The following is a 10085-nucleotide window of genomic DNA, read 5'->3' as shown; positions in this document are numbered from 1 at the left end:
GGGGGGGGGGTGTGCAGAGGCTCCTTTGGGTTTTTCTGGGATGAGCGTGACCTTTTGAGACGATGAGGTCACCTGCTCCTTGACGTCTCAACCACCTGTTGCCACACACATTCACACCTTCACACCCACATGAAGCATGGGTGTCTGCCCACCCTCATGTGATCTGGGGGGGGGGGTGTCGGTTGACACGGTTATGCAACACCAGAGTTTGATCTGTGGCTGTTTCTGGCTGAAGACTTGGTTGGGCTTCAAGATGGAGTCCACTTGTGATGTCAAGGTTTAGCTTGACGTATCACATCCCTGCCAAGTGTGTGCATGTACGTGGGTGCGTGTGTGTGCGTGTGAGCATGGGCATGGATGTGCAAGGTATTCCCCGTGTTGTCAGTGTGTAAATCAGTTTGATGTCCCTGCAGTAATTAGCCCGCCCAGCAATATGCATAATGTGTTTTAATGTGTAATATATATATATATGTTATAATATATAAGTCAATTATATATTACACTGTGACCTTCATATACAGTACGTACACTACAAGTCCCCCAGGACTTTGTGAAGCTGAGGTGGTGGGCAGCATTGGACTACCTCTGCTGTGTCTCCAACTTATTATGGCAATTTTGATGACGTATTTATTTACCTATTAACTTTGTTATTGTTTCCATGTTTCTGACCTATAAATGTAGTTAGAATGTTGTATTCTGGTGTTAAACCATGCCAAAGTTTCACATCATGAGGTTTGCGCATTTGGAAGTTTGGGATGGCTCAAAATGCTGGGTTTCAGAAGGTGTGGTAAAAGTGGGGCAGAATTCCTTATATGGGCGTGGCTGTAAGTCAGATGAGCTCTCTGCCCTCCCCCAAGCGCTGCGCCGGGAAAGCCATACGTGTTTCCACTTCCTAAAGACGCCACCATCAGACACGAGTGGTTGGAGTTCCTGATTCCCTAGCAGCCAAATAAATGCATTTGAATCTGTCAAGGACATTTCACACTGACTGTTTAGTGAACATGGGCCTCTATGCAGCTGGACTAGCCCCCAAACTTGCTGAAGCCCTACACCTTTCCAACGTTACTTGGTGGTGTGGAAGAGGCAGAAGATCCAGCAGTAATAAGAGTTTATCAGTGTCCTAACTGTCTTTATTTAGTGGAAGTCATGGAGCTAAAGCGCTTGTCTGCAAAGCGCTACCATTATAGCATAGAGGAATGTAGCATTGTAGCATAGAGGAAGCGGGTACCTCTACAGTATGTAAGGTGTATTACAGTGTACAGTATGTAAATGTATTACAGTATGCAGTATGCAAAGTGTTCATGAAATCATTCACTTGAAAATATGATTTTATAGCAACTGGGGAAAAAATGAAGGTGTGACAACATCAGACAGTGACAATATTTTTTATTGACCCAAATCCATTTTTTTCAAAAGGTTTTTGCAAAAGTGCTTAAAGTCCTTAGTGGTGAGTGGCGTGGTTGGTTATCACCGCTACAGACAGAATGTTAGCATATGTTTACAGTATGCTACAGACAGCATGTTAGCATACGTTTACAGTATGCTACAGACAGAATGTTAGCATACCTTTGCAGTATGCTACAGACAGAATGTTAGCATACCTTTGCAGTATGCTACAGACAGAATGTTGGCATACGTTTGCAGTATGCTACAACCAGAATGTTAGCATACATTTACAGTATGCTACAGACAGAAAGTTAGCATACGTTTGCAGTATGCTACAACCAGAATGTTAGCATACGTTTGCAGTATGCTACAACCAGAATGTTAGCATACGTTTGCAGTATGCTACAACCAGAATGTTAGCATACGTTTGCAGTATGCTACAGACAGAATGTTAGCATACGTTTGCAGTATGCTACAGACAGAATGTTAGCATACGTTTGCAGTATGCTTCAGACAGAAAGTTAGCATACGTTTGCAGTATGCTACAACCAGAATGTTAGCATATGTTTGCAGTATGCTACAGAGTCTATAGCAGTCTTTAGCAGTCTGTGCTAAACCTTCTAATTGGTTGAGATGAAACAAGGCTGCTTTAGTGTCATGGCAGCGCGTGCAGTCAGTGAAATGATTGGCATACAAAGCTCTAGCGTGAATACGTGAATACAGTATAGAATTTATAGGGGCGGGGCCAAAGCGAAGAAGTGTCTGACAGTTGCTCGCCCACAAAGTTCAAGGTCGGCACTACTTGACCTTTGACTTGATGTGGAGAGCCCAAGCAGGTGCATAAGTGCAAAGGGTCATTGGTTGTCGCCACGCCGCCTCCTGCCGCTAGCGAGTGAGCCAATCACGTTGGCCCTTTTCCCTTCCACAGCATTTCTTGTGGTCCTTGATGAATGAATGAATGAGTGAGTGAATGAATGACTAATGAATGAACGCTGTGCCGCTGTGGGCTGCTGGTGACGAATGAAGTCCAAAAGGTTCTTGTTGTATGCTGAAAAGAATGTGGAACTTTGAACCATCGGGGGCTACCCGGGTCCTCCCTGACAACACGGCAGAGTTCACGGAGATCCCCTTCTGAGAAAAAGTGGCTCAAGTGCTCACTGGAAGTCTCTGGGTCCCCTTCATCCATAATCAGTTCCAGTCAGGCCTCACTTCCTGCGTGGCTGGACACGTGACAGGAGGTTCTGGTGGGATGAGAAGGTGGTGTATTAGCACACCACCTGATGGTTTCATCACCCGGAACCATTGGCCAGGGGCATTTGGATTTTGGAAACAACAGAATTGTAGACGTCCGAGTTCAGCCCATGTGGGCGGTGACCTGTGAGGCCCCGCCCCCTGGCTGGCTCCCACCAAGGCCCAAAGTCCGGGAGTCAAACAAGAAGCCCTGCTGTCCTGTGGCGAGCGCGCCCAGACTGTCCGTTACTGTCGCGCTTGGAGACGTACCGACGAGGGCGCTCTGCTGGTTGGCGGCAGCCATTTTGTCAGGGCTGGCGGCGAGGCGTGGCGACGGAGGGAATGTGTAGCCGTACAGGCCGTAAGGGGGCGTGTGCAGGCGTAGGCCGGCGTAGCCCTGGGGGGCGGGCAGGTAGCCGAGCTGAGACGTCGGGAGGGACAGGGAGCAGAACGCTTCGCCCTCGTATGCCGCCAGGCCTCGGGGAGCGCCGAAGGGCTCAGGCGGGTTGCTGTAGCGGTGGAGCGGGAGGGCGGGGCGGCTGCAGGTGAAGTCACTCGGGCTGAGAGGGCAAACCTGGAAGGGCGATGAACAGGGAGGCGGGGAGAGCAGGTGAGGCGATGGGCCCACACCTCCGTGAGCTCCTGGGACTCCTACGGAAACAGGACCGCTCGTGAGAACTTACTGACCGAATGTGCAGACAAGGGAATCTGGACTCACCGGTACCTTGTTTGGCCATGCCGGGTATGTCCTCGAAGGTGAGCGTCCGCAAAGATGGCCGCCAGAAGGCGTAGGACTCAACCAGCGCCTCCAAACCCATCCTGCAAACGCATCACATGAATACATCTGCACTGTAACCCGCCTCGCCGGCTTGTACGCCAACCGCCTGGCAGCCATCTTGGTCACCCCCCCAACCCCGCTCTCTCCATCTCCATGGAAACCGCAGGTAATGAGCGGCCACGTCGCCGTAGGCTTAGCCGGCCAGGCGCACCGAGGTAATTGCTTTCACACGACTTTTACGGGCCAATCAGGGCCAAGGAGCAGGAAGCTGCAGGGAGGATTTATGAGGTGGGACCATAACCCCCCCAAGCCCCCGCCCCCGCCCTGTCCCTCACAGCCGCCCTCACCGCTCTGCGCCTCCTCTTAAGGTGGGGAGCAGCGGCCTGATTCAAGTCCTGTTGTTAGCCCTCGTTAGCGTGACGATAAAAGTCCCCCCCCCCCCCCCCCCCCCCGGCATCTGTACACACACGGCCGTGCGGCCACGGCAATAATTTAAACAAGCTGCCCCGCACGCAGCCTATCAGAGTGCAGGTTTGTTTAGCAAACTGCTTAACTCTTCCTGTATTCGTACTCCCGCCTTCCCTCAGTCCGACAGGCTCGTCTTTCGGGTCCCCGCTGCTCCCCACCCCCCCCACCCACCCGCCTGTTTGGAAAGTGTTGCTTGAATGCTGTGTTTATATGCCGTGCGGCTGCAAATGTCTTTCTGGGGCCCGGCTGGGAGTGGACGCTCCGTTTCTATCTGTGGCCCGTCTTTCCCGTAACCATGCCAAGCGACGGACTGACGCACACGTCCACATGAAATCTGCTCAATGTGGTAAGAGGTGTTTAGTTCCACCCGGGGTGGATTTTCACTTTGCACATGCACTTCCTGTGAGAGAAGGATAAATAAATGCATTTCCCTTCCCGTCATATCCCACTCAAACAGCCGTGACAAAAAAGAAAATCAAACATGACCCACTTGCGGCAAATGATGTGAAAATCTCCAGCCCAACTCACCGGTTCCTGCCAGAGTCCCTGAAGCCTTTGGCAAAAGGGTTTCGGTCAATTTTCAGCCTTGTTATCTGAAAACAAACACAAAAATCCCAGAAAAAGTTGAACGCGTGAGGCGTGCCAGGAGCAACACTGTCGTGTTTGTGTAACGCTCGCTTGTACGCATCCAGGGGCTGCTTTTGTCTGACGCCATTTCCTAGACTAATGTGTGTGCTGTGGTCCTGTTAGCATACTTTACAGTATGCTACAGACAGAATGTTAGCATACCTTTACAGTATGCTACAGACAGAATGTTAGCATACGTTTACAGTATGCTACACCCAGAATGTTAGCATACCTTTACAGTATGCTACAGACAGAATGTGGTCCTCGGGGGTGTCCAAGGCAGACCTCTCGACCCCCGTTGACCATCTTGCACTCCAACTTTGTCTCCAGTTAGCAAATGTAGCTATACTGACATTAGCAAGATGATCCAAAGGTTCGTCTTGGAGTTGGTCGGGGTGGGGGTGGAGGTGACCGGTGTGTCTAACCTTCATGGAGATTAAAGCCGCCAGGTCTCCACCAGGAACTTGGAGATATAGGACTTGGTGATGTAAGGGCGTCAAGTCTGACTAAAAGACCACCAGGAGCTGCAGCAACCTAGGGGAGCCCCGTGGTAGCAGCACCAAGACGAGGCTTGTCTTCATCAAGCAGGTCGTGTTTGGAGGACATGGCGTCATTAGCATCACGACAACCAGACAGATCGTTGATGCCCAGGGGACAAAAAGGAGCTCCCAACTAAGTACATTGCCAGTATGTGTAGTCAAAATTGGAGTTTTGTTTGTTTATGTGTTGCTAGGACGCCAACACCTGGCATTCACTTCCTGTTCGTGTCACCAAAATATGGAACAATGCAACGATACGTTGATGTTCTGATGTTTCACCAACCCTGCTGCTGCCCCTGGCCATGGGACCCCCTGATGCCGTTACCCTTGAACACACCGCTTGTGCATTTTGCTGCACTTGGTCTCTCTGTGGTTCCAGTTCCGTCTGGAAAAGTTGGATAATGGATAATAATCGATTGGTCCGCTTGCATATGAGCGGCTCTCAGAGTCCGTACGGCATGACTTCTCAACACATTCTCCCCCGATTTCACATCAACATTTGCAATCATACTTTTTTTCAAAACCAAAAAATCCGGTCAAAATGTGCACGCTAATAAATGTTACTTTCCTGGACAAAAACTTGGAGTTCATTTTCCCGGTTCTTGCGTTCAGTACCAGATTGTCTCCAACGAGCGTCACATCTGTCCCGTTTGAGCCAATCCCGCACCAGCGTGGCCAAGCTTACCTGCTGGTTCTGGTAGGCCGTGACGGTGGTGAAGACGGTCTCGGGGAAGCAGAAGGTGCGTGTTCCCTCCCCAGCCGGGACGGCCTTCACCGGGGACAGCTCCTCTCCACACTCCTTCTGGATGACGTGCACGCGGGGCTGGTACTTGTGCATGGAGTGGAGGATGATCTGATGGGACAGCACAGCTTCACTTTCACTTTCACTTTCTTGGTTGCAACCTGGTTATCTAAATCACGTTTCATTGAATTTGTTCATTCATAGCGCAATCATCTTCATCCCACAGGCCTGCACAGGAAGTAGCGATAGAGCATCCCACAGGCCTGCACAGGAAGTAGCGATAGAGCATCCCACAGGCCTGCACAGGAAGTAGCGATAGAGCGGTTCTTTTTTATTGTCATACTTTTTACATTCTTTAGTTTTCAGTGTAGCGTGCATTTTATGGATGAACCAAATCACAAGACTTGATGCCGTTAAGACCTGGAAAGTCCAAACAATAATCACGATCATGGTGACCCTAATCCTAATCATCGCGCTAATAATAATGGTAAATCATAGATTACGTGTCCTTGGTCGTCCAGCTCGTTGTTGGTGAGTTTGAGTTTGTCGAAGCTGACCACCTGACGCATCCATGTCTCCCCGGAGGCGGGAGAGTCCGGGTGGATGTAGACCCTCGGTGGCACCGGCGAGTCGGCGTTGCCCGCCACCATCCACTTGGAGCTGTGGTACACGTACCTGCACGGGAGGCAAGCACACCCGATCAGCGGCTTTTCCGCCGTCCGTCCATGAACGCGTGCAACGGAACTTGGTGCTTTGGCATTTGTACGCCGGCGGTCATCTCGGTCAGACCGCCTTCTGGAATCTGGACTCCGGAAGCCACTTCCTGCGGGGGGGGGGCTTAACGATCCAAGAGGCTTTTCTTTTTCTTCTAAGGGCGCAAACTAAACGTGGCATCTTACCTGTAGCGCTTGTTATCCACGGGGACGATATCCATGGCGATGTAATACTGCTGGTGGGGGTCCAAACCCGAGATTTTCACACGCGTGGCGGGGAACATCCGCCTGAAAGCCAAACACGCCGTCAGCAGCACTTTTCATGCCATGCAATACTGCTATACTGCAATAATGCTGTAATACTATACTCATGTAGTAATACTCCTGGGATCCTATATTCAGATATCAATGCTCCTGTAAGCCTACACGCATTTAGTAATACTCCTGTAATCCTGTATAGTCTTAATCATGAAGCAATAATCATATACTTGTATAGAAATAACTTTTTCATCATATTATATATACAGTAATATGTATATTGTTGTATTTCTATAGCAATATTCCTATACAAATATTTATATAGTGATATTTCTGGTATAGTAGTATTTCTATAGTAGTATTCATACAGTAATATTCTTACAGTAATATTTCTATAGTAGTATTCATATAATAATCATACAGTAATATTTCAATAGTATTCATATAGTAATATTCATACAGTAATATTTCTATAGCAGTATTCATACTGTAATATTTCTATAGCAGTATTCATATAGTAATATTCATACAGTAATATTTCGATAGCAATATTCCACAGCAGGCAGCAAAAAGATGATCTAGTATAGGAAAAGCAGGCCCGGCCAGGACAGTTGATTAGGTACAGCCGCCATCCATGTCTTTGTCATGAATGATATGAAGGATTGAGCTTCATAAGCAAAATATCACGATCGTGCCCACGTGCCCACGTGCCCAATGAAGGCGGCGTGCACCTCCCGGCCTTGGTGATGATCATTTCCGTGCCGATCTCGTGGAAGCGTTTCCACAGCTCCGAGCCTTGCAGGTCCACGCGCGTGTCCTCCACGCTGCCGCGCACGGCGGCGGGTCGCGGGCTCTCCGGCGGCGCGTCCTCGCTCTCTGTTGCACACGCACACGCGCGTACGGCATTATAGCGGCATTGTGGTATCACAGCCTTCCTATTTACTGCTAAATGATACAAATATTTGATATGTACTACTGCTAAATCATACAAATATTTGACATGTACTACTACTACTAAATGATACATATATTTGACTTGTACTACTACTACTAAATGATACATATATTTGACATGTACTACTACTACTAAATGATACATATATTTGACATGTACTACTACTACTACTACTAAATGATACGTATATTTGACATGTACTAGTACTACTAAATGATACGTATATTTGACATGTACTACTACTACTAAATGATACGTATATTTGACATGTACTACTACTACTAAATGATACGTATATTTGACATGTACTACTACTACTAAATGATACGTATATTTGACATGTATTACTACTACTAAATGATACGTATATTTGACATGTATTACTACTACTAAATGATACATATATTTGACATGTACTACTACTACTAAATGATACATATATTTGACATGTACTACTACTACTAAATGATACATATATTTGACATGTATTACTACTACTAAATGATGCATATATTCCATCTTATTTGACGTGTATTACTACGACTAAATTATACATATATTCCACCATATTTGACGTGTATTACTACTACTAAATTATACATATATTTGACATGTACTACTACTACTAAATGATACATATATTTGACATGTACTACTACTACTAAATGATACATTTATTCCATCATATTTGACGTGTATTACTACTACTAAATGATCCATATGTCATAATATTTGATATTATTTAATGTACTTTTCTGTAAATGTGAAATGCTAAGCTGAAGTCATCCTACTTGAAGTAGTGTGTATCAGTGTACTTTTGTCGACATGCGAAGAAGATTCGTTTGTATGGATATACTGTATCCATGCAGTGAAATATGACATGTCATGTGATAAATGTAAAATCAAATCGATGTTGATTGGCATTTAGCATCTTTTCAATAGCTTGATTGATTCCATTTTCCATGCAAGTGTTGCCAGGACGCCGTGTGTGTACGGCTAAAAGGTAGATGATTATGAATGTAATATGAATGAATGTAAATGATTATAAATGATCATGGGTATTGGGTATTATTAGCATATGACGATGAGGACGTTTGCGTGCCGGCATTGTGCTAATTGGCGTGTTATGATAGCAGGCCAAGGCCGTAAAAGCAGTCGGAGTAATAATAAAGTCCCAGTCACGCACACACACACACACACACACACACACACACACACACACACACAAAGTGTTTTTCCGTCATGTAGTCATGAGTTTTAGTAATAATCCAAATCATCGCCATAACGAGCCGACGGTGACCGCGTGTAATGTCGGACTTGTGTGCAACTGTCTGACCGCGTTGCGTTGGAGTGTGCGGGAGTATTCCTTATTTGCGGCACCGGACTTACGGCATCCGTCGCCGGCACGTTCCCCCTCGCCGCAGCGGTCGCCGGCACACGCTCCGCCCGCCCGAGGCTCCGGGCTCTCGGCCGCCGGAGGGCCGTCGCTTCCGTGGTCGTAGCCGGCGGGCGTCACGTCTTCTCCGGCCGTCCGGCGTCTCTTCTCCGCCCCGATGAGCGCCTCCACCGAGAAGGCGTGCGCCTTGACGCTGAGCGCGCACGGCGAGCGACGCTTCTCGGCGGCCATGGCTCCGATCCGACCCGGTTCCCGACCCGGTTCCGGGGAAGTGGCGCTGGTCTGCGAGTCACTCGGAAAAGGGGTTCCAAACACGAAGCGTTCTCTTCGGCGAGTTCGTCCGTGTGAGAGCCGCGAGGAGAGCAGGCTGACGTCTCGTCGCTGCCCGGCCAGCAAGACTTCTTGCACTGGGGGGGGGTTTGGGATCTGTCAATCACAGCGCGCAGTGGCCAATCACAAGTTATCGCAGCGCCCCCTCGGGAAGCGTTTCCTCCTTTGGCCCCGCCCACCCACGCCTCCACGTGCGGTCAACAAGCGGCGCGAGAGGATTGAGGATGATGATGATGAAGGTGATGATTGGCGGCCTTTTTCACGCGCTGCGACTGAACGGGCACCCCGACGTCATCATTTATGGGTATTTAATTTATAAATGTATATTTATATTCAATTTATATTTATACTTCTATTTATACTTCTATACTTTATCCTATTCATATGCTGTATAAAACAGGGTGCCACAGCATTAGCATGGCAATGTGTGACATTTAACTACCATGATATAGTCGTAGAAGTATTCTAGATACCCTAGATACTGCATGGGTACACGCATGCCGTGGCGATATGTGACATATAACTGGTATGAAACCATAAGGAGGAGATGAGAAGAGCAGCATTGGACGGTAGATAAATTAGCATGGAAGCGTCAGCTAGCTAAATAGTGTCCATAAATACGTAGCTAGAAGGATCTATGGTGTTTAAAAGGAGATGTGTTTA

The 10085-nt window shown here is 47.8% G+C and overlaps 1 protein-coding gene across 1 annotated transcript; it reads right to left on the bottom strand.

Annotated features, from left to right (window-relative positions):
- Positions 1-1951: 1951 nt before the first annotated feature.
- On the bottom strand, positions 1952-9423 carry tbx18 (T-box transcription factor 18). Its single transcript, XM_058078993.1, has 8 exons — positions 9086-9423; positions 7473-7617; positions 6670-6771; positions 6274-6445; positions 5714-5881; positions 4391-4455; positions 3341-3435; positions 1952-3267 (listed from the first exon to the last, which is right to left on the bottom strand). Exons 1-8 carry the CDS (start codon positions 9321-9323, stop codon positions 2741-2743), a joined length of 1512 nt encoding a protein of 503 aa, XP_057934976.1. The 5' UTR covers positions 9324-9423; the 3' UTR covers positions 1952-2740.
- Positions 9424-10085: the final 662 nt, after the last annotated feature.

Source organism: Doryrhamphus excisus, chromosome 1 (genome assembly GCF_030265055.1).
Source record: "Doryrhamphus excisus isolate RoL2022-K1 chromosome 1, RoL_Dexc_1.0, whole genome shotgun sequence".
Classification (NCBI taxonomy): domain Eukaryota; kingdom Metazoa; phylum Chordata; class Actinopteri; order Syngnathiformes; family Syngnathidae; genus Doryrhamphus; species Doryrhamphus excisus.
This window is presented reverse-complemented; position numbering and strand designations above follow the sequence as displayed.

What these genes read in the sequence shown, in the direction of transcription:
- tbx18 (XM_058078993.1), bottom strand. Translation starts at nt 9,323, where the DNA reads ATGGCCGCCGAGAAGCGTCGCTCGCCGTGCGCGCTCAGCGTCAAGGCG. An exon ending in ATCATCACCAAGGCCGGGAG is followed by an intron (nt 6,772 to 7,472) that starts GTGCACGCCGCC and finishes TTTGGCTTTCAG; the next exon opens with GCGGATGTTCCCCGCCACGC. An exon ending in GTGGATAACAAGCGCTACAG is followed by an intron (nt 6,446 to 6,669) that starts GTAAGATGCCAC and finishes CCTCCCGTGCAG; the next exon opens with GTACGTGTACCACAGCTCCA.